Source organism: Loxodonta africana, chromosome 3 (assembly GCF_030014295.1).
Source record: "Loxodonta africana isolate mLoxAfr1 chromosome 3, mLoxAfr1.hap2, whole genome shotgun sequence".
Classification (NCBI taxonomy): domain Eukaryota; kingdom Metazoa; phylum Chordata; class Mammalia; order Proboscidea; family Elephantidae; genus Loxodonta; species Loxodonta africana.
In genome coordinates, this window is record NC_087344.1 from 111413606 (window position 1) to 111438167 (window position 24562).

The window sequence follows — 24562 nt, forward strand, 5'->3', positions numbered from 1 at the left end:
TTAAGTACACTGAAGTTTTAAAGTTAGCTGCTTATATTGTACAAAGGTATTTTTGGCCCTTTAAAGGTTATTTTCCTACATTAAGAAAAGTTTTTGTGTATTGAAAACTTTTATTGTAACTCAGGTTCTGTGTCTATATAGACACAACAGACATAGGTGTTTTTCTTTGCACATTTGTTTTGCACAGTTAATGAAGTTAAACAATGCCCAGGTATGCAGGTCAACTGACCTTTTTTTGATAGTTAGATTTTAAGGAAAGCATTTGACAAATGGGCAAAAGAAATCACATATTTCTTTGATTCTCTGACTCTCTTCCCTTACCCCAGCCCTCTACTAAAACAAAAAACACACAAACAACAACAACAACAACAAAAACAGCTCTTAGGAAATCTGATATAATTTTTTTGGAAAGTCCATGGAAAAATCAAGATGAAACTCTCAGGCAGACAGAGCATAAAGCAGCTACCATATTTCCTAAAAAAGAAATTTATTTTCAGAATGCATTGCTGAAATAAATTTTATTTTCAATACTTGAAGAGTCTGTCCACTCAGAGGATTCTTACTGGCCTTGAATGTGGAAAGACGTCTTGTTCAGGTCTGTAAGGAATGTTGTATGTTAAAGTTTTATTCTAGGAAATTTTGTTTTAGCTTTGATGACACCTAGTGTCAGTGGAATGCAATAAATGTTTAAATACCTAATGCTTTATGACGTTTAGGCATTTCCCTTCAACATCCTCAACTATAGTTTCCTTCTTGAAAATGCAAGCCTTACTATTTTCAGTTTGGAATGAAGAAAACGATATCTGACAGCCAGATAAACCAGGTTCTTTTTGTTTGAAGAGCCAATCAAGTTTCTCTTTGTTCTCGGTGTATATAATGGCCTAAAAGGTAGCTTAAGGACTAAGACATTGTCTTCAAATGAGAGAGAATTTTTCTAAAGTTTAGTTGAAAATCAAAAATAAAGCTACTGAATTCTGTCTGTAAATTTCAAAGACCACCACAATTAACCTTGCAAGAGTAAGGTTTGTAAGTACTGTAATTTCATTTTTCTCACTTTATACACCCCGACCCAGATGTATATAGTAAACCATAAGATGAACTGTAGTCTTTCTATTCCGAAAAGATACATTAAACTAACAGCAGCAATTCTAAACCAAGAATGTGATAGATCTTTAATTGATTTGTTTAGAATTACAGGTAAAAGGATACTAGATATTAGGTTTTCGAGTTTATTTTTTTAAAGTACCCATGAAAACTATTCTTTCATCCTAAACTATTTGATACTTGATTACTTTTGACCTCAGTTATTTTGGGACATGATCCTTTTATTACTATATAAAGAAGTTCTAATTTCACCTATGTAAAATTTCTTCCCGTATGCTAAACACACAATTGCCCATCTGAAGTCATATAATTCATTCAGTGAAATATTTCACTCTCCCGTAAGTTTAGGTAAAATTCCTAAGCAGTAATGCAACTTCGGGCCATTGTTTTTGAAAAATGAAGACAGTCTCTGGACTCCTATTCTTTTTAACATCTGACTTTACTACCATATGTGCAGCACAACAGTGACATCTTAAGGCCAAGTAACCAGAGCTCCTTTAGCTAGAGAAAGAACTTGAATTGGGATCTCGTCTCAAAGAAAGTCCATTATATTATCAAGTAGTTTTCAAGTTTACAATATGCGATTGATAGATCTTTCTGATTGATAAGTGCTTCTTTATTAAAGACTTCTTTCGCAGTTTTTGTGGACATTTTTAATGTGCATTAGGAAACACTAACATTTTACATAGACATATTGTAAATTAATGCATGCATTTCACTGCATAGTTGACACTCCCCGTGTAAAGCTTTTATGGAATTACCAACAAGCCACAGCAGTATAGCAAAAGAGACTTAATCTTTATAAATTGGGGCCTTTTCTGTCTCTTTGCTAGCCTAGGTGGCTATACAGAAATTCGAGTGGGAGGAGGCGGGAAACACCTCTTAACATTTAAGGTTTTCTACTTGGGTGTACTCTAGCCAATTCAAAACAAATTGCTTACTTTAATAAAAAATTTTACCATTTTATAAGAAAAATTAAATCATGACATGTTTAATTGAAATGGCTGTATTGTAAGTAATATTTTGAGATAATTGTGATTTTGAGCTTAAATTATATATAAAGAAATGTCATTTTTGTATGTGTTAAAGACTACTGTATCACAATAGTACTTTTTAGTTGAACTACATATTGATGTAAATAAAACTGAATGAAGACATATTTACTACTTTATTAACATAGGTTGTGAATGTACTTAATGGTTTTTTTTGCAGTATGAGACCATAATGACCTTGAAAGCTGCTTCATTTTATGTGCAAAGAAGTCCTATGAATCTATATTTTAAATTGACCAAATCAGTGGAATTAATTACTTTGTCAGTTAATTTGCAAATGCAAGCTGTACTCTTCCAGTTTTATTTTCTGTATTCACACTAATTGGTAAAGGTGTACAATGTGATTAGAATGCATTTTGAAGATGCTTTCTGTACAGATACAAAACACAGGGACTAAAATAATGCTGTGCAGTGTATAGCAGAGCCATTTTTCGGCTTTGGTGTACTCAACTTTTTCAGTATTTAAAAAAAAGTGTTTTGAATAACATAAAAGTCTCTTTATTGTATAAATAATAAAATGTCACCTTATTGTAAAGTGTCTTTTGTTTAATTATCAAAGCAGACTTCTTAATCCATCACAGAGCTGTGGTATGAAAAGGGAATGTTTCTTTTATTCAAAAACAAACATTGGAATCAAATATTTGAAAATAATTATGACCATGTATATTTATCTTTATTAGCACTGATTTTTTCATAATATAAGCATGCGTCAATCATCCAAAAGCTATCTAGCTAGCCATCTAAATTGATATACATACTACTGATATACGTACTACTGAATTGACTACTTAATAGAATTTAATGATAAGTTTTATAATCACTAATCAGCCTACTTCTGATATTTTTGGCATAAACAAAAAATTTTATATTTGGTTTTCATTAAATTAAGTTTACCTATATCAAATTCCGAATTTACTTTTAAAATCAAGTAATTTTAGAAAATTACTATATGACTACAAGTTTGGCCTTATTGAGACTGCAAGCAAGTTTTAAATTAAGATACTAGAAATAAAAAGACACACAGGTTGGATTAAAACAGAAGATTAGGTATACAAATACCTGCTTAATAAGTATTTAAACACAGTACATTTCAAGATTTCTAGGCAATATATGTTATTAATTGTTGTCAGTTTCTGTTACCTATAGAATTAGTAAGATAAAGTCTTCAACACATTTTTTTAAGGAATAAAAGGAATTTAAAATGCTCAGATTCTAGCTGAGGGAAAAATATGCAGATCCAATTTCTTTAATGCTCTTGAATCTAAAAGTATTAGATTATCACATGGAAACTTAATACTAAGATACCATAAAACTTGTCAAGTTTTAAATTCAAAATTGTGAGAGCAATTATAACAACATTTTCACTATTTTTTCCTTCAATAACTTTATCTTGTATGGCTTTTCTGTGATATTAGCAGTCCTGATAAAATGATTTCATAAACTAGGGGAAAAAGACCTACGCAATAGCTAGAAAAGAAACAGCTTAATACATTAAAACAAAACAGTGAATGTTGATTAAAAACTTGTACCAAGACCAACCACATCACAAAAGTTCTATCATGGATAATGAAAAGTCTTATTTTTTTGTGTCAAAGGACAGTACTCAGTAAAATTCAATTTTATATCTAATAAAAAGGTAGAAATTGGGTAGTCACATTCAAGTCAATTGGTCATATTATATGTAATGCAAGTAAAAAAAAAAAAGTAGAAATTAAAAAAAAAAAACCCACTTCTACAAAATTCCTTTGTAATTATAAAAATATTCACATTAAATAAAAATTCATTTTTGAAGAAACTGCTTGCTATGTTATAAGGGAATGAAAGCAAGGAAGATAAATCCTGTGCAAAATACTCAGAACAAACGTATGGAGTATGGACACTATACACGGTGATCACCATTATAAATGTACGCAGTATCTTAGAAAAAATGTTAAATAGTTGTCAATGTAAAAATATTCCCTGGCAGTGACTATGGCCAGGCCAATTATACCAATGGCTGGGTGATATTAGGAAACTAAGATCAATTACAGCAATCAGCTTTAGGATGATGCTACAAGAAAATGTTAAATCCTCCTAACAATTAACTTGGCCAGGATTACAAAGCAACTCCAATTTAAGTAGGAATTCGGTCTCTCAAATATTCCAGGATAGCAGCTGTTCCTTTCATTAATATGGCTGCTCGAGGAACTCGGAATGGATTTCCATCTAGTAGTAATGTTCTAAACAAAAGAGAGAAATTAAGAATTTAAACATTTTCTGCTAGAGAAGCTTTTCTTCTAATTTCATTTGCAATATGAAAAATAATTTTTTTTTTCTCTATTCTTTTCAAATCTGAGCATTTAAACAGTTGGGATCATAGCTACAATAATAACCAAAACAACATTAATTGAATGCTTATTATGTGAAAGGTACAATGCTAAGTAATTTACATTCATTGTTTCTCTTAATTCTCTTATCAACAGTACCATGTAGGTACCATTAATATTTCTGTTTTACAGATGAGGAAATACAGACTTAAGAAGGTAAGAAAACTTTCCTGGATCACATAGCTACTAAATGGTGGAGCTGTGGTTTGAATCACCTTTATACCCAGCCTTTTCTCAATCTTATAAAGACCACATATTAAATGTGACCGAATTAGGTTTACACAAGTATTAGAATGAGCGAACTGAGAATTATCAGTGCTAGGGTCATAATGTGATCCATGTATCCCCTCTCCCGGAAAATGTTAACACACTTCTGCTGCCTCCCTCACCTGACCAGATATCCATGTATAAATCTATCTGCATTCTAAAATGAGGTTCGACTTAAGATTTAACAGCTTATTTTGTTTCTTTATATAATTAATGAAATATCTTCAGTTATAAGATACTTTTACATTAATTTTTAATAGCTTAAGTGTTTATTTAAATGAAAGTCAAAGGACTCACACCCTGTTATACACTACATCTAAATGATATCTTCACAGCTTTCTATGTGCCTTTGGGAATTCTTTTAAAGACTGATTTTCTTAATTTCTAGAAAAAAGGAGTTATTTATTTGTCTCCTATAATTTACTACTGTAAGGTACCAGGGCTGATGCCAGCGCTGCCCCCATAAAGGAGAAAATGTGAAATAATTTATGTTCATTTAACAGGCAGTTATTGGGTGCTTACTATGTTCCAGGCACTGGGATACACTTTTCTAAAGGAAGACAAAAAAGATAATACAAATGAGTCCAAACAAAAAATGAGGGGAAATCAAAAGGGGACTAACTCTGCCTGGAGAATCAGGAAAGTTTTCAAAGGTAATATTTAAGTACATTATTAATGAAAGCAGAGTTGAGGGGACAGCAAACTCAAAGCACAAGAAAGATCATGCTGGGCTTGGAATGGTGGTGGTCTATAATCATATTTTGAAAAACTCTGTAGGAAAAGCCAAGGAGTTTATATTTCCTGATGATTTTATGCAGTAGAGTTTCATGTTACAGATATATACAGATATATATAGTGAAGAGAAAAATACTGGTAGAAACAACCAGTTACTGTATTTACATATATATCATATAAACAAAGCTAAAAAATATATTTGGTAAAATTTGAAAATCAGAATTGGGATTTTAGGTTTTGTTATCTATTATTTTTAATATGATCTTAAATTTGTTACTTCAAATTCCCACAACATCACCTCAACAAGAAACAAACAAATAACAACAACAAAAAACACTTTCAACAAATCAAATAAAAGGAAAAACTCAGAAGGCATAGTTACCTTAAATTCACACAATTACCAAGCTCTGGTGGAATTTGTAGGAGGTCATTATTTTGAAGGTCCAGCGTGGTCAGATTTTCCATCATCTTCATCTTCTGAGGGTCCACAGATCCAACTTGATTGTTACTGATCAAAACTGTTTCAAGCGTGGGGATACGATACAGAACTTCAGGCAGTATTTTGAACCTATTAAAACATAAACAGAACACCTAAATATACTGGAATCAGAGGTCAAAATAATTTCTTAAAATAGATAATCTTTAGTTTGATATAATGAGATAACGTTTTCTTTAGTGTACATTATTTTATATTTGTTATAAGTCCTGTATTTCAAATTTTCCAGAAAACAAAGAAAATGGACTAATTTTGGAAAGCTTGAAATATATGTTAAGTGGACAAACTTTTAATAGATTCTATTTACTTTAGAAAATAAAACAAAAGTTTAAATTCTCCCATGCTTTTTTGTTCACATTCAGGAGATAAGAAATCCTCCTGAGATTTTCTATGTAATATCTCCTTGTATGTATTCTTTCTCAGTTCACTCTTACTTCTTATGAAACCGAATTATTTTATTTTAATAAGTAAAATGAGAGTTTTATACTTCACTTTGAAGCTTCCAAAATGAATGTACTTTTGGCTCTTAAAAAGCTGACAAGCTAGCGCAGGTTGCCAGCTTGCTTGTCCAAAGTGACCCTGAAGATGCCATAAGAGATGGGAAGCCTGATGGCTCTCAGAGCAGTACTTGGAAATTAACACAAAATCTGTGAGGACCCCTTGGGGGACAGGGGCTGGCAAGATTTCAGTGTGAGGTAAACTGTAGCCTGGAGTAGAAAAGATAAGGATAGAGTAAAAGAGAGCCTTTTAGCTGTGGCCTTTTCATTGCCTCACGCTGCCCTTCCTTGGCACAAAAACAATAGTGAAAGGTAAACTCAAGGCAGCTCTGACTTTCCAGAGAGAATGAAGCACCAATAATCAGGAGTATAGATGAGGTGAACGGCCCCTAGATACTCTCTTCTCTTCTCCCCTCTTCCAGGGTAATTTTAAAAGATATGGCTCAGCTGTTAAAACGTAAGTTATGATTAGCTTTTGCCCCCAACCCAAAGACATTACTTACCAAAGCAACTGATAGGTCAATAGACAAATAGATGAACTCACAAATAAAAATGAGGAGAGATCTGAGAAGCGCATATATCTTGAACTAAAGAAAACAATGGCATAACCTATGCACAAGAAACACAAATAATGGAGCAGACAGAACGAGAATTACAATAAGCATAGTAAATATCCTAAGAAAAATAAGACAATTTGACAAACGCAAAGCAGAAACAAGCAATTATAAAAAGAACTAACTAGAGATTTAGTGCATAAAAATAAAATTGTTGAGATAAAGACCTCAAAAGTAAAGTTGGTCAGCATAATAGACATCACTGAAGAATAAACTGGGTAGAAAAATTTTCCTAGACTGCTTCAGAAAAAGAAAAAAGGGTGAAAGGAATGAGAAATGTCAATGAAATGGATGAGAAAAGTAGGCCTGTTAATATTCACTAAAAGGACTCCCATAAAGAAAGGAAAGAATAAATAAATAAGTCAATAAATAAGGAAAGATTTGAAAACGTAATGATCAAGAAATTTCCAGAATTACAAAAGAAGATTGAAAAGGTTAATTAGTGTGCCAATAGGATGGATTAAACAACTACAAAAAAAAAAAAAAAAAAAATTGGCAGACACATTACATCTAAGGTCCTTTTAAAAAGTTTGTGTGAACTATTAACTGCTGTTACCAATGTTTCCAGAGAAACAGACTACCTACAAGGGAATAATAATCAGGTTACCAGACTTCTCTAGAGCAACAAAATAATGAACTATCTAAGTATGTGGAAACAAAATGATTTTGACCACAGAACTCAACTGTTTAAATTAAAGGGCAAAGAGAAGATATTCTCAGTGATTTATGGTTTCAGAACATTTACCATACAAAGACTTCTTTCACAGGACTACTTACAGGGTGTTTTCCAGCTAAGGAAAAATGAATCCAGAAAGAAGAAACATAGAAGTAAGGATGAAGAAAGAAGTTAGTAAAGTTTACTGTGTCTAGGCAGCAGAAGAATATTCAATCAACCTAATAGAAGGAGAAAGGGAGAAAAAAGAAACACAGAAGGTAATTATGAAACAAAATAAGATGGTAAAAATGGGTAGTATCATATAAAAAAAAAATTTTTTTTTTCCATAGACATAATTAAATGTAATGGGCTTAACCACCCAAAATACAGATTCTGAGACTAGGCTAAAAAGCAAGATAACAATATATTAACTGCAAGAATTATATTTAAAGCAAAACAATTTAGAAACGTTAAGAATCCGGGAATAGAAAAAAGACACATCAGGAAAATATGAACCAAAAGATATCTGGCATAGTCATTTGACTATCAGAAGAAAAAAAAAATAGAATTTAAAGTGAAAAACTTAATAAGGGACAAAGTTGATACATGCAAAATATCAAGCTGAGGTGGCAATCAGGAACACATACACCCTTACAATAAACCTTCAAGATAATCTAAAGCAACAGTTTGACAGAACTATGAACTATACAGAAAAAAATGATAAAACTACAACTGTAACTGGAGATTTTAACAGTCTGCTCAAAAACTGAAAAAGCAGCAAAAAGTTGACCAAATTTAAGATTTGATTTGAGGTAATCTGATCTGTTACACTGACAGAAATTATACTGAACAAATAGAGAACAGACATTCTTTGATAGGCTATGAAGTGAATCTCAATAAATTCCAAGGAATCAACATCATGCAAACTATATTCTATAGTGGTACTGCAGTAAAATCAGATATCAGTAACAAAAAGCTATCAGTAACAACAAAAAAAATTGGAAGTTAAAAAAACCCCACAAAACTAAGTAACACTTAAAGAGGAAATCTAAAACTGTAAACTATTTAGAGCTCGATGGAATATATTATATAGCCCTTAACTTTATAAAGGTTGGTAGCTAAACAGCTACAGCCATCATCATACATAAAGGAGAAATGTTAAATTATTATTAAGACAAGGATACCACTATTACATAATTCAATACAGTACTAGAGAAAGTGATAATAAAGAAATGAGACATATGACTTGAAGAGGCAAACTGTCCTTATTTACAAATGATGTGGCAGATATTGGTGATGAGTAAGTATAAAGAATTCTGACAAAGAGATTAACTTGATAAGATTACAGTTATTTATAAAAATGAAAGAATGAAGGAAAAGAAATGTGAGGCAGAAGAAACACAGGGGATCTTTGTCTTAACTGAAAGCTGGCTCTTGCCTGAAGATACCTGCTGCCAATCACTGCAGTGTTCTCAAGTGGAGGCCGTTTCTTTTCTCAATTTCTGAGAAAATCTTTTTCTCAGATTTCTTCTAGCTAACCATCAATACTGACTGGTGTCATGGCCTGGCATATAGCACATTCTTGTCAAGAACTGTGAAGGGTTCTTTCATGCTAACAAGTTAGCCTGCCACAGTTTCGTGGACGGTGGCAGAAGACATGAAGCTCCTCAGTTAGAGAAAAAGGACTTCGTTATCCCCAGCATAGTAATCAGAACGAGCATCAGTATATTTATATCAGAGTCCCTTGCCCCCAAGTTTCATCAGGATGTGGATCACCCAGGTAAATGCCTAAACACATAGTGGGTTATGTCATAGGTGAGAAACCCTGAGTTTAAGAAATCTTTTATATAATGGGCAGTAGGCGTGCCTGCCCCTGTATCTTCAAGGCAAACCTGCTCTTTGCTCTGTAGGGAGACATAAGTCTATCTTCCAAGTCTGCTGGCAATGCAAGCATGCTTGAAAAGATAGGCCAGAAGAAAGGGCAGTTAATGCCTCACTCAAAGGTGTGCAGAAATGCAAGTGACCCACAAAGAACTGTCTAAAAACAGCACTAAATAAATACATGATGAAAGTACAAATAAATGAACAAAATTATAATTCTTCATTTCCCATCTCAGCAGATCCTTTAACATCACACAGCAATTCAATTAAATATGCTTGGTCAGCTCCTCCTTCCATTTTTCCTCAGCCACTTTACCAAAGGTTCACAAGTCTTTTCTAGTTTTGATTAACTCCTGTCCCTTTCTTCCTCAGAAGATAACATTATTTCTTTTAAGTACCAAGAAATTAAAGGACATTAGGCATCCACTCCCTTAATTTCTTGTTCCTACCCATAATGAATCTGCATCTGCACCTATCATTATTATGTCTTCTGAACTTGGCTCAAAGTAAAAATTATCCTTCCTTCTATCTGAGGCTGATGCTCTAAATTCTATTACTGCCAATCTACGAAATGACAATGCTGTATTAATTATCCTCTATCATGTAACTTCATCCTCTTTCATTCTATTTGGACTGCCAGCAGCATATAAATATATGCCTTTTCCATTTTTAATATACACATCTCCTTTCTCCCCACACCCGCTTGATCCATGTCCTCCTTTAGCTTAGGTGTATACCTCTATTTCCTTTCATAGTTAAATTTCATTCAACAGAAGTGTCAGGGATAAAATGGTGAACAAAAACAACATAGTCCCTGCCCTCATGGAGCTTATTATTTAATGGGAGGTATACTTTATCAGTTGAAAATCAACTCAATGGCACCTAATGACAACAAAGACAATACATAAACAAATAAAATAATTATAGCTTGTGAAGGAAAAAAAAAATAGGACAATGTCACAGAGAATAACCAAGAGGCAAAAGGAGTAGAATTTTCAGCTACTTCTAAAAAAATGGTCTGGGAAAGTTTTTCTGAGGAGTTACAATTAAGTGATACTTGAAGGATAATAAGGAGGTGGCCATGTGAATAGAAGACCAGCTCATGCATTCCTGGCACAGAAAAGCATGTGCAAAAGGCCCTAGAAAGGAAACGGCTTTTCATACTTGGGAATAGTGAGGTGGCCAGTTGGCTGGAACACAGTAAGAGAGAACACGTGTTAGATGATGCAGAAGGTTCAAAACAGCCCTGAGTACTCCAATACCTAGAGAACTGCTAGAGGGAAAGTAGCCAGGGGGGAAAAAAAAAAAAAACTACCACCACCACAACAAAACCTGTTTAACTAATAAAGAATGTCAGCCATAAGCACTGTGCTCTTTTAAGATCTGTCTATATGGGATCAAACTGACAACAGCAATTCAAAAGATCAGATAGGAAATATAGGGGGCAGTGTGAATTTACGTTAATAGGAGAGGAACAACTTGGAAAAGGAGGGTGAGAATGGTTCTACAACTGGAAGGATGTGATCAATGTCACTGAATTGTACATGTAGAAATCGTTGAATTGTGTATGTTCTGCTGTGTATATTCTCAACAACAAAAATAAAAGGAATTACATTAAAAAAAAAAACCCTAAAAAGCATTTAATTAATGATATTATATTTCTTAATCTAAGAGTCCCTGGGTGGTGCCAACAGTTAAGCACTCAGCTACTAACCAAAAGGTTGGTGGTTTGAATCTACCCAGAGGTACCTCAAAAGAAAGGTCTGGTGACCTACTTCCAAAAGATTACAGCATTAAAACTCTATGGAGCACAGTTTCACTCTCATGCACACAGGCTTGATATGGTTTATTAACCAAGATGGTGTATACAGAGGTGTAATATTATCCTGTATACCTTCTTATATACCTGAACTTCATAATAATAACTTTTAGTTATCACATGTTAAAAATGTAGAAACCAGTGATGAGGTTAATAGATTACAGGAAGAAAAACTGCAATAGTTGTATCAAGACTAAAAAATGAAAAATTTGAAATGGAAGCCACCATTAATAGTATTAAGTGAATCCAAACATAAAACAAAATACAAAACAAAAAATTGAAAATGTCATTGAGGTAGAAAAGAAATCAGCAAAGTGCAGTGTCAAGGAAGCCTAAAGAGGAAAGTGTTTTATAAAGTAAGATGTGGTCAGCTATACTGTTGAGTGGCTGATAAAATGAGAATAGATATGTAGCCAATAGATTTAGTAATAAAAACAGTTGCAAGCCAGATGCACAGAATGAAGAACTAACTGGAAAGTACAGACATGGTGACAATGAGTGTAAAGAACTAATTAAAGTTCTTTATGAACATGAGCTGCAAAATATACCTGAAAGAGGATGTGGTGTTGACCCTACAATGGAATCTTATGGTATGTTTGAAGGCTAAGATGAATCTAATAGAAGAGATATCTTACAGGAGAGATGATAAGAATAAAGGAAAAAATGACAAGAGGGATTAGGATTGAAAAACCACTGGCATGACTAGCTTTTGAAATGACCAGGGACTTGTTTCTACAATTACAGAATGAAAGGTAGAAAAGATGTCTATAGCCATAATATGTATTTAGATTTGGTAGTGGGAATAAAAGGAAGTTCTACTTTGAAGATTTCTATCTTTTCACTGAAATACAATCAGCTGAGGAGACAGGGGAAGATGGTATGGAAAATTTGACAATGGAGCAGACAAGGCATCAAACAGTTGTTCCTGTCCTTGTTAGGTGCCATTGAGTCAGTTCCGACTCATAGTGTCCTAGGTACAACAGAACAAAACATGGCCCAATCCTGCACCATCCTCATAAACTGTTGCTATACTTGAGCCCATTGTGGCAGCGACTGTGTCAATCCACCTCATTGAGGGTATTCCTCTTTTTTTGAGGACCCTCTACTTTACCAAGTGTGATGTCCTTCTCCGGGGACTGATCCCTCCTGAAACAATGTCCAAAGTATGCAAGACATAGTCTTGCCATCCTTACTTCTAAGGAGCATTCTGGTTGTACTTCTTCTAAGACAGATTTGTTCATTCTTTCAGCAGTCCATGGCATATTCAATATTCTTCGGAAACACCACAATTCAAAGGTGTCAATTCTTCTCCCATCTTCCTTATTCACTGTCCAGCTTTCCTGTGCATATGAGGCAACTGAAAACACCATGGCGTGAGTCAGGCACACCTTAGTCTTCAAGGTGACATCTTTGCTTTTCAACACTTTATAGAGGTCTTTTGCAGCAGATCTGCCCAAGGCCATGTATCTTTTGATTTCTTGACTGCTGCTTCCATGGGTGTTGATTGTGGATCCAAGTAAAATGAAATTCTTGACAACCTGAATCTTTTCTCCGTTCATCATGACACTGCTTATTGGTCCAGTTGTGAGGGTTTTTGTTTTCTTTATATTGAGGTGTAATCCATGTTGAAGGCTGTGGTCTTTAATCTTCATCAGGAAGTGCTTCAAGTTTTCCTCACCTTCAGCAAGCAAGGTTGTGTCATCTGCGTAACACAGGTTGTTAATGCATCTTCCTCCAATCTTGATGCCCATTCTTCTTCATAGAGTCCAGCTTCTCGGATTACTTGCTCAGCATACAGATTGAATAGGTACGGTGAAAGGATACAACCCTGGTGCACACTTTTCCTGACTTTAAATCACACAGTATCCTCTTGTTCTGTAGGAACAACTGCCTCTTGATCTGTGTATAGGTACCTCATGAGCATAATTATGTGTTCTGGAATTCTCATTCTTCACAATGTTATCCATAATTTGGTATGATCCACACAGTTGAATGTTTTTGCATAGTCAATAAAATACAGGTAAACATCTTTTTGGTATTCTCTGCTTTCAGACAGGGTTCATCTGACATTAGCAATGATACCCCTGGATCCACGTTCTCTTCTGAATCCAGCTTGAATTTCTTGCAGTTCCTTGTCGATATACTGCTGCAGCTGCTTTTGAATGATCTTCAGCAAAATTTTATTTGTGTGTGATATTAATGATATTGTTTGGCAATTTCCGCATTCGGCTGGATCACCTTTCTTGGAAAAAGGCAAAAATATGGATCTCTTCCAGTCAGTTGGCCAAGCAGCCGTCTTCCAAATTTCTTGGAAAAGAGGAGTGAGCGTTTCTAGCGATGCATCCATTTGTCAAAACATCTCAATTGATATTCCATCAATTCCTGGAGCTTATTTTTTACCAATGCCTTCAGTGTAGCTTGGACTTCCTCCTTCAGGACCATTGGTTTCTGATCATATGCTGCTTCCTGAAATGGCTCAACGTCAACCAATTCTTTTTGGTACAATGACTCCATGCATTCCTTTCATCATCTTTTGATGCTTCCTAAGTCATTTAATATTTTCCCTGTAGAATCCTTCACTATTGCGACTCAAGGCTTGAATTTTTTTTTCAGTTCTTTCAGCTAGAGAAACACTGAGTGTGTTCTTGCCTTGTAGTTTTCTACCTCCAGCTCTTTGCACATGTGATTATAATACTTTACTTTGTCTTCTTGAGCTACCCTTTGAAATCTTCTGTTCAGTTCTTTTACTTCATCATTTCTTTCTTTTGCTTGAGCTACTCGACATTCAAAAGCAGTCTCTTCTAACATCCATTTTGGCCTTTTCTTTCTTTCCTGCCTTTTTAATGACCTCTTGTTTTCTTCATGTATGATGGCCTTGATGTCATTTCACAACTCATGTGGTCTTCAGTTATTAGTGTTCAACACATCAAATCTATTCTTTAGATGGTCTCTAAATTCAGGTGGGATATACTCAAGGTTATACTTTGGCTCTCATGGACTTGTTCTAAATTCCTTCAATTTTAACTTGAACTTGTATATGAGCAATTGATAGTCTGTTCTGCATTCAGCCCCTGGCCTTGTTCTGACTGATGATATTGAGCTTTCCCAACGTCTCTTTTCACAGATGTAGTCAATTTGATTCCTGTGTATTCCATCTAGTGAGGTTCATGTGTATAGCCACCATTTATTTTGGTGAAAAAAGGTATTTGCAATGAAGAAGTCGCTGGTCTTGCAAAATTCTATCCTGCGATCTCCGGCATCGTTTCTATCACCATGGCCATATTTTTCAACTACCGATCCTTCTTTGTTTCCAACTTTGGAATTCTAGCAATTATCATTGCATCCTGATTGCAAGTTTGATCAATTTCCGACTGCAGAAGTTGGTTAAAATCTTCAGTTTCTTCATCTTCGGCCTTAGTGGTTGGTGTGTAAATTTGAATAATAGTCGTATTAACTGGTCTTCCTTGTAGGTGTATGGATATTATCCTATTACTGATAGCGCTGTACTTCAGGATAGATCTTAAAGTGTTCTTTTTGACAATGAGTGCGACACCATTCCTCTTCAAGTTGTCATTCTTGGCAGAGTAGACCATATGAGTATCTGATTAAAAATGGTTAGTATTAGTCCACTTCCGCTCACTAATGCCTAGGATATCAATCTTTATGTGTTCAATTTCATTTTTGACAATTTCCCAATTTTCCTAGATTCATACTTCATACATTCCACGTTCTAATTGTTAATGGATATTTGCAGTTGTACCATATCAGCAAATGAAGGTCCCGAAAGCTTGACTCCATCCATATCATTAAGGTTGACTCTACTTTGAGGAGGCAGCTCTTTTGAGTGCCTTCTAGCCTGGCAGGCTCATATTCTGGCACTATATCAGACAACGTTTCACTGCTATTCATAATGTTTTCATTGGCTAATTCTTTTCAGAAGTAGGCTGCCAGGTCCTTCTTCCTAGTCTGTCTTCGTTTGGGAGCTCAGTTGAAACCTGTCCACCGCAGGTGAAACTGCTGGCATTTGAATACCGGTGGCATAGCTTCCAGTATCGCAGCAACATGCAAGGCCCCACAGTACAACAAACTGACAGAAATGTAGGGGATCTAAGAGTAGTATTAGAAAATAGGAAAGCAAATTTACTATGGAAAAGCAGAAGGCAATGATGAGTATATGACTGAGGTTTGTGGTCATGATTTTGAAATGAAACCAGTAACAAATATTTGAATATCTTCAACGATGTTGAGCAAGTCAGGTTCAAGTATGGAAATACTGATAGTTGGATTCCATCATGACTGGAGTTTTTCTGGCAGAGTATGACAGATGGAGAGAGGGACAAGAGAGATGAAGCTAATGGAATAATTGGATGATGGACCATGAAGTCTAAACTGGACAAGAAAAAAGCAGAGACTGTAAGGAAGTGATGGACAGGAAAATGTAACAGCATCAGTAAACTGTAGGTCTGGATAATACTGAAAAATTGTTGCAGAAGAGTAATTGATCTAGAACAACAGAAGGTTCTGGCCACAAACCAAAAGAAAACACCAAACCCACTGTTGTCAAGTTGATGCCAACTCATAGCAACTGTACAGGACAGAGTAGAACCGCCCCAGAGGGTTTCCAAGAAGCCGCTGGTGGATTCAAACTGCCGAACCTTTGGGCCATATATCCATATAAATGAAAAGCGCTGTCATCTATCTATTCAAGCCTAAAACCCAGAATCTGTTCTTAATTCCCTCTTCTTCCTTACCTCCTTTATTCAATCAACCAGTAATACCTATGGATTTTCTAATAATAAAGACCTGCTTTCAAATCAAATCATGTTAGACTATGAATCTATCGCTCCCGCTCAAACTAGATTAGATAAAATTCTGTTACCTATACCCATGAATGTCTAGAAAACAACATCCTAATTCTTAATTCACCTGGCACATTTCAGGCCTTATTTTCCCAGGCATTCCTGATGCATTTAACACACCTAGTATCTATCTTCTTGTAGCTTTCTCTTCATTAAATTCCATGGAAAAATGCTCTTCTAGATCTACTCATGCCTCTGCTGTTTCTACTTAGTATCACTCAGGGGTTTTTCCTATTATACTCATTCTGGATACGTGAGTGTTTTCTAAGTGTCTATCCTTTATTCACTATTTCCCCTCTTGTGTACACTCTTTCTTAGGGATCTCACCCACTTTCATGGGTCTTCTCATTGAAGCTGGCAAAAGAATTGGGAAATAACAGGAAGAGCAAGGAAAACATACCAAATAAATGGAAACTGAGTGACACCTTGCTTAAAAACCACTGAGTAACTGAAGAAATCAAAAATGAAATTAAAAAAAAATCCCTAGAATCAAATGAAAATGAAAACACAACATACCAAAACCTCTGGGATACAGCAAAAGCTGTGCTATAAACGCACACATCAAAAAACAAGGGCAAAAATCAAAGCATTAACCCTACAACTCGAACAAATAGAGAGCAGCAAAAGAAGCCTAGTCACCAGAAGAAAGGAAATAATAAAGATTACAGCAGAAATGAAAGAAACAGAACAGAAAAACAGAATCAACAAGACTAGAAACTTGTTCTTTGAAAGGATCAATAAAATTGACAAACCATTGGCCAAGTTGACAAAAGAAAAACAGGAGGAAATGCAAATAACCCAAATAAAAAATGAGATGGGTGACATTACAATGGAACCAACTGAAATAAAAAGGGTCATAACAGAATACAATGAAAAATTATACTCCACCAAATATGAAAACATAGATGAATTGGACAAATTTCCAGAAACAAGCTACCTACTTAAGCTAACACAAACTGAAGTAGAAAGTGTGAAAAGACCCATAACAAAAAAAGAAACTGATGAGGTAATTAAATAGCTTGCAACTAAAAAAAGTCCTGGCCGGAACAGATTCCCTGGAGAATTCTATCAAACATTCAGAAGAGCTCACACCAATTCTATTCAAACTATTTCAGAGCGTAGAAAAGGAAGGAATTCTCCTAAACTCATTCTCTGAAGCCAGTATAACACTGAAAGCAAAGCCAGGCAAAAACATCACCAAAAAAGAAAATTATAAATCAATATAACTCATGCATATACATTCAAAAATTCTCAACAAAATTCTAGCCAATAGAATTCGACAACATATCAAAAAACAACACATCATGACCAAGTGAGATTCATGCCAAGTATGCAAGGATGGTTCAACATTAGAAAGTCAATCAATGTAATCTACCACATAAACAAAAGAACCACATGATCATCTCAATCAATGAAGAAAAGGTATTTGATAAAGTTCAACACCAATTCCTGATAAAAACTCTCAGTAAAATAGGAACAGAAAGGAAATTCCTCAGTATAATAAAGGGAATTTATTATATTTATTATTATTATATATTTATTGTATATTTATTATTTACACAAAACCAATAGCCAACATTGTCCTCAATGGAAAGAGACTGAAAACATTCCCTTTGAAAACAAGAACTAGACAAGGATGTCCTTTATCACCATTCCCATTTAACACTGTACTGGAAATCCTAGCTAGAGCAATTAGGCAAAAAAAAGGAAATACAGGGCACTGAAATTGACAAGAAAGAAGTCAAGCTATCCCTATTCAAAGATGATATGATCCTATGCATAGAAAATACCAAAGACTCCACAAGAGAGCTACTGAAACTAACAGAAGAATTCAGCAAAGTAACAGGATACAAGATCACACAAATATCAGTTAGATTCCTCTAAACCAACATAGAGAACTTTGAAAAGGAAATCAGGAAAATGATACCATTTACAGTAGCACACCCACCTGCTCCAAAATAAAATACTTAGGGATAAATCTACCAGGGATGTCAAAGACTTACGCAAAGAAAATTACAAAACACTACCGCAAGAAGCCAAAAAAACAAAAAAAAAAGTCCTACATAAATGGAAAAACATACCATGCTCATGGATAGGAATATTTAACATTATGAAAATGTCAACACTACCTGTAATAGGCTAGGTTCTCTTAGAGAAGCAAAACCAGTGAAGCATTTGTGTGTGTATATATATATATATATATATATATATATATATACGAATATACTATATATAGAGAGAAATTTATCTCAGGGAAATGGCTCACGAAGTTGTAGAAGCTGGCAAGTCCCAAGTCCGTAGTTCAGGCGTCAGACATCAATCAGTCTGGGAGGCTTCTCCTGACTCATATAATTGCAGGGGCTGACAAGCCCAAGATCCACAGGTCAGACAGCAGGCAGCTGGCTCATAGCTTCGAAGCGTGAGGAATTCAAGATAAGCAGATAAGATAGCAGGCTGCTGGGCAAAGTCCCAAGAACTGGAGGTCAAATGCTGACAAGCTGAATACAGGATCCAGAGCAGAGCAAAAGCCACCTAGCTTTGCCAGAAAGCCCATACATATTGGATACAGACCACACCCCCAAGGAAACTTTCTTTCAACTAACTGGCTACTCACAGCAGATCCCCTCATGGAGGTGATCACATTATATCAAATCTCATGGAAGTGATTACATCATTATACAACTGCAAAGCTACATCATAACTGCCAAACCACTGAGAATCATGGCCCAGCCAAGTTGACATACAACTTTATCACGCCACCCAAAGTGATCTATAGATATAATGCAATCCCAATCCAAATTCCTTGCAATCTCAATCCAAATTCCAGCAGCAAAACAAATCACAAACGTTATATGGAAAGGAAAGAGGCCACGGATAAATAAAGCATTACTGAAGAAGGACAAAGGAGGAGGCTTCACACTACCTGATCTTAGAATCTACTACATAGTCGCGATAGTTAAAACAGTCTGGTACTGGTACAATTACAGACACATAGACCAATGGAACAGAATTGAGAACCCAGAAGTAAACCCATCCACCTATGGATGGCTGATTTTTGACAAAGGGCCAAAGACTATTAAATGTGGGAAGAAACAATCTCTTTAACAAATGGTGCTGGCAAAACTGGATGACTATCTGCAGAAAAATGAAGCAGGATATCTTACATAATACACAAACACCAACTCAAAATGGATCAAAGACCTAAATATAAAACCTACAACTATAAAGATCATGGAAGAAAACATACGGACAATTCTAGAAGCCCTAATATATGGCATAAGTAGTATACCAAACATAACTAAAAATGCACAAACAGTAGAAGATAAACTAGATGAATTCGATCTCCTAAAAGTTAAACACTTGAGCTAATCATAAGACTTCTCCATAGAGTAAAAAGAGAACCCACAAACCAGGGAAAAAGCTTTCGACTACGACATATCCAACAAGGGATTAATCTCTAAAATTTATAAAAATTTCAACACCTTATGCCAAAAAAGACAAACAATTCAATTGAAAACTGGGTAAGGATATGAACAGATACTTCACCAAAGAAGACATTCAGGAGGCTAACAAGCACATGAAGAAATGCGATTATTAGCTCAAAAAGAGATACACATTTAAATTACAATGAGATATCATTTAACCTACCATCAAAGGCACTATTAAAAAAAAACAGAAAACAACAAATGCTGGTATGGTTGTGGGGAGACTGGAACTCTTATACACTGCTGGTGAGAATGTAAAATAGTACAACCATTAAAGAAAATGATATGGCGCTTCCTTACAAAGCCAGAAATCCGCCAATTCCACTCCTAGGTACATACACTAGAGAAATAAGAGCCGTGACATAAATAGACAGATGCACACCTATGTTCATTATTCACAAGAGGAAAAAGACGGATATAACCTAAGTGCCCATCACTGGATGAATGGATAAACTATGGTACATATACACAATGGAATATTACACGACGACGAAGAATAAGGACAAATCTGCAAAACATCTCACAATTTGGATGAATTTGGAGGACATTTTGCTGAGTGGAATAAGGCAATCACAAAAGAACAAATAATTGTATGGGACCACTATTATAAAAAAAGAAAAGGTTTACACATAGAAGGAAAAAAAAATCCTTTGATGGTTAGCAGGGAAGGGAAGGGAAGAGAGGGTACTATATAGATAGAAGACACACAGTAATATGGTAAAGGGAAAGACAATAAACTATTTGGGAGAAGTCAGCACAACATGATCAAAACAAAGGAAGACACTGAGAGGAACACAAAAACAAAAGGCAACTACAGCAATTACTACAACAGAGACAACTCTGCAATAACAGTCTCAACAAACAGTAATTTACAAAGGAATACACAGGTAGATAGGTATGCTAAAGAAGTGTGAGAGGATGTAAGGGAGTGCACCCACCTGAAGATACAGGTTAGGTTGTGGATATCTCCACACACATATTTGTAGATGTTGCATATATACTAATACAGACAATAAAACACACAAGGGACACAATGGTGGAAACTTCTTAGGCACAACCAAACTCTTCCTGGCACAAAGATACTAGGCTTGAAGTCTAAGGACCATAGATTTGGGGCACAGCTATGGTAACTGGCATAATATAGTCCATAAAAATAATGTTCTAGGAGGCGGGGCCAAGATGGCGGACTAGGTGCACGCTACCGCGGATCCCTCTTGCAACAAAGACTCGGAAAAACAAGTGAATCGATCATATACATAACAATCTACGAACTCTGAAGAACAAACACAGACCTCAAGACGGAGAACGAACAAATACGGGCAGACAGCGATCGTTTTCAGAACTAGGAGCCAGCGTACCAGGCAGGTGACCTTCGGAGCCCGATCTGGGGCAGAGCCCGGGGGGCAGATGGCACAGACAAGGGGCCCAGCCCTACTCCCCCAAACCCATCCCGGTAGGGAGTCTACCCGGTTGGCGCAGGCGGCGTAGCGGCGCAGCCGGTGGGAGAAGCACCCGGGAGGCAGTGACAGATCTTGGAGCGGGGAGAGCAGCGTCCCAGCCGGAGAGCCATCCCGCCGGGAGTTTGGGGGGAAGCGGGCGTGGCGCGAGCGTGGGGATCAGCTATATTTCCCTAAAGCGACCCCTGGGGGGGGCCCAGACATTCGTGCGGGGGACGCCCACCCAGTTCACGCTTGCGGCGCGGCGCACCGGAGGGAGAAGTCCCCGGGAGGAAGTGACTGGTCTTGGAGCGGGGAGAGCAGCGTCCCAAACGGGGAGCCGTCCCGCTGGGATTTTGGCGAGAGCGGGTGGGGCGTGAGCACGGGGTCCAGTTATATCCCCCTGAATAGACCCTGGGGGCAGGCCCAGCCATTCGTGCAGGAGACGCCCACCCAGTTTGTGTGAGTGGTGCGGCGCACCGGAGGGAGAAGTCCCCGGGAGGAAGTGACTGGTCTCGGAGCGGGGAGGGCAATGTCCCAGCCGGGGAGCCGTCCCGCTGGGATTCTGGCGGGAGCGGGTGGGGCGTTAGCGCAGGGACCAGTTATATTTCCCTGAATTGACCCCGGGGGCGGGCCCACCCGTACGTGCAAGCGGAGCGGCGCGCCGGAGGGAGAAGTCCCTGAGAGGAAGTGACAGGTCTTGGAGCGGGGAGAGTAGCGTCCCAGCCGGGGAGCCGTCCCGCCAGGTATTTAGCAGACGCGGGCGGGGCGTGAACGCGGGTATCAGCTCTATATTCTGTGGTGCTACACTCCTAGCTCTCTGATCCCTCCCCCACCCTCCCCAGGCAGCTCCATTAACATCCGAATATCCTGAGCCAGAGGGAGAATTCAGATAGGAATCTGACTGCATCTTTTTTTAGCTGATTACCTGGAAAAACTAGTTTCCCAGTGATGGCTCCGAGACAGCAGTCCATATCAAACCACATAAAGAAACAGACCATGACAGCTTCTCCAACCCCACAAACAAAAGAATCAAAATCTTTCCCAAATGAAGATACAATCCTGGAATTATCAGATACAAAATATAAAAAACTAATTTACAGAATGCTTAAAGATATCACAAATGAAATTAGGATAAATGCAGAAAAAGCCAAGGAACACATTGATAAAACTGTTGAAGAACTCAAAAAGATTATTCAAGAACATAGTGGAAAAATTAATAAGTTGCAAGAATCCATAGAGAGACAGCATGTAGAAATCCAAAAGATTAACAATAAAATTACAGAATTAGACAACGCAATAGGAAGTCAGAGGAGCAGACTCGAGCAATTAGAATGTAGACTGGCACTTCTGGAGGACCAGGGAATCAACACCAACATAGCTGGAAAAAAAATCAGATAAAAGAATTAAAAAAAATGAAGAAACCCTAAGAATCATGTGGGACTCTATCACGAAGGATAACTTGCGAGTGATTGGAGTCCCAGAACAGGGAGGGGGGACAGAAAACACAGAGAAAATAGTTGAAGAACTCCGGACACAAAACTTCCCTGACATCATGAAAGACGAAAGGATATCTATCCAAGATGCTCATCGAACCCCATTTAAGATTGATCCAAAAAGAAAAACACCAAGACATATTATCATCAAACTTGCCAAAACCAAAGACAAACAGAAAAATTTAAAAGCAGCCAGGGAGAAAAGAAAGGTTTCCTTCAAGGGAGAATCAATAAGAATAAGTTCAGACTACTCAGCAGAAACCACGCAGGCAAGAAGGGAATGGGACGACGTATACAGAGCACTGAAGGAGAAAAACTGCCAACCAAGGATCATATATCCAGCAAAACTCTCTCTGAAATATGAAGGAGAAATTAAGATATTTACAGATAAACACAAGTTTAGAGAATTTGCAAAAACTAAACCAAGACTGCAAGAAATGCTAAAGGAGATTGTTTGGCCTGACGACCAATAATATCAGGTTCCAGCACAACACAAGGTCACAAAACAGAACGTCCTGATATCAACACAACTCAAATAGGGAAAGCACAAAAACAAACAAATTAAGACTAATTCTAAAAAATAAATAAATAAACAAAATAATACACATAACAGGGAATCATGGAAATCAATAGATAAACGATCACAATAATCAAAAAGAGGGACTAAATACAGGAGGCATTGAACTGCCAGATGGAGAGTGATACAAGGCGATATAGAACAATACAAGTTAGGTTTTTACTTAGAAAAATAGGGGTAAATAAAAAGGTAACCACAAAAAGGAATATCAATTCCATAACTCAAGAAAAAAGCCATGAAAAACGTAACGACTCAACTAACATAAAGTTAAACATTATGAAAATGAGCATCTCACAATCTACTAAGAAAAACGTCTCAGCACAAAAAAGTATGTGGAAAAATGAAATGGCCAACAACACACATGAAAAGGCATCAAAATGACAGCACTAATAACTTATTTGTCTATAATTACGCTGAATGTAAATGGACTAAATGCACCAATAAAGAGACAGAGAGTCACGGACTGGATAAAGAAACACGATCAATCTATATGCTGCCTACAAGAGACACACCTTAGACTTAGAGACACAAACAAACTAAAACTCAAAGGATGGAAAAAAATATATCAAGTAAATAATAAGCAAAAAAGAAGAGGAGTAGCAATATTAATTTCTGACAAAATAGACTTTAGACTTAAATCTGCCACAAAGGATAAAGAAGGACACTATATAATGATAAAAGGGACAATTGATCAGGAAGACATAACCATATTAAATATTTACGCACCCAATGACAGGGCTGCAAGATACATAAATCAAATTTTAACAGAATTGAAAAGTGAGATAGACACCTCCACATTTATAGTAGGAGACTTCAACACACCACTTTCAGAGAAGGACAGGACATCCAGTAAGAAGCTCAATAGAGACACGGAAGACCTACTTACAACAATCAATCAACTTGACCTCATTGACTTATACAGAACTCTCCACCCAACTGCTGCAAAATATACTTTTTTTTCTAGTGCACATGAAACATTCTCTAGAATAGACCACATATTAGGTCATAAAACAAATCTTTGCAGAATCCAAAACATCGAAATATTACAAAGCATCTTCTCAGACCACAAGGCAATGAAGCTAGAAATCAATAACAGAAAAACTAGGGAAAAGAAATCAAATACTTGGAAAATGAACAATACCCTCCTGAAAAAAGACTGGGTTATAGAAGACATCAAGGAGGGAATAAGGAAATTCTTAGAAAGCAACGAGAATGAAAATACT

At 36.4% G+C, this 24562-nt stretch overlaps 1 protein-coding gene across 4 annotated transcripts in view; it reads right to left on the reverse strand.

The window, feature by feature from the left end:
- Positions 1-2796: 2796 nt before the first annotated feature.
- LRRC40 (leucine rich repeat containing 40) overlaps positions 2797-24562 on the reverse strand; it is a 73824-nt gene continuing 52058 nt past the window's right edge. For all 4 annotated transcript variants that reach the window (XM_023549476.2, XM_010591195.3, XM_003411237.4 and 1 more), the window contains 2 exons: positions 5907-6092; positions 2797-4375 (listed from right to left, as the gene is read on the reverse strand). In XM_023549476.2, the coding sequence (XP_023405244.1) occupies positions 4270-4375; positions 5907-6092 (292 nt within the window). In that variant the 3' untranslated portion in view covers positions 2797-4269. The remainder of the gene's footprint in view (positions 4376-5906; positions 6093-24562) is intronic.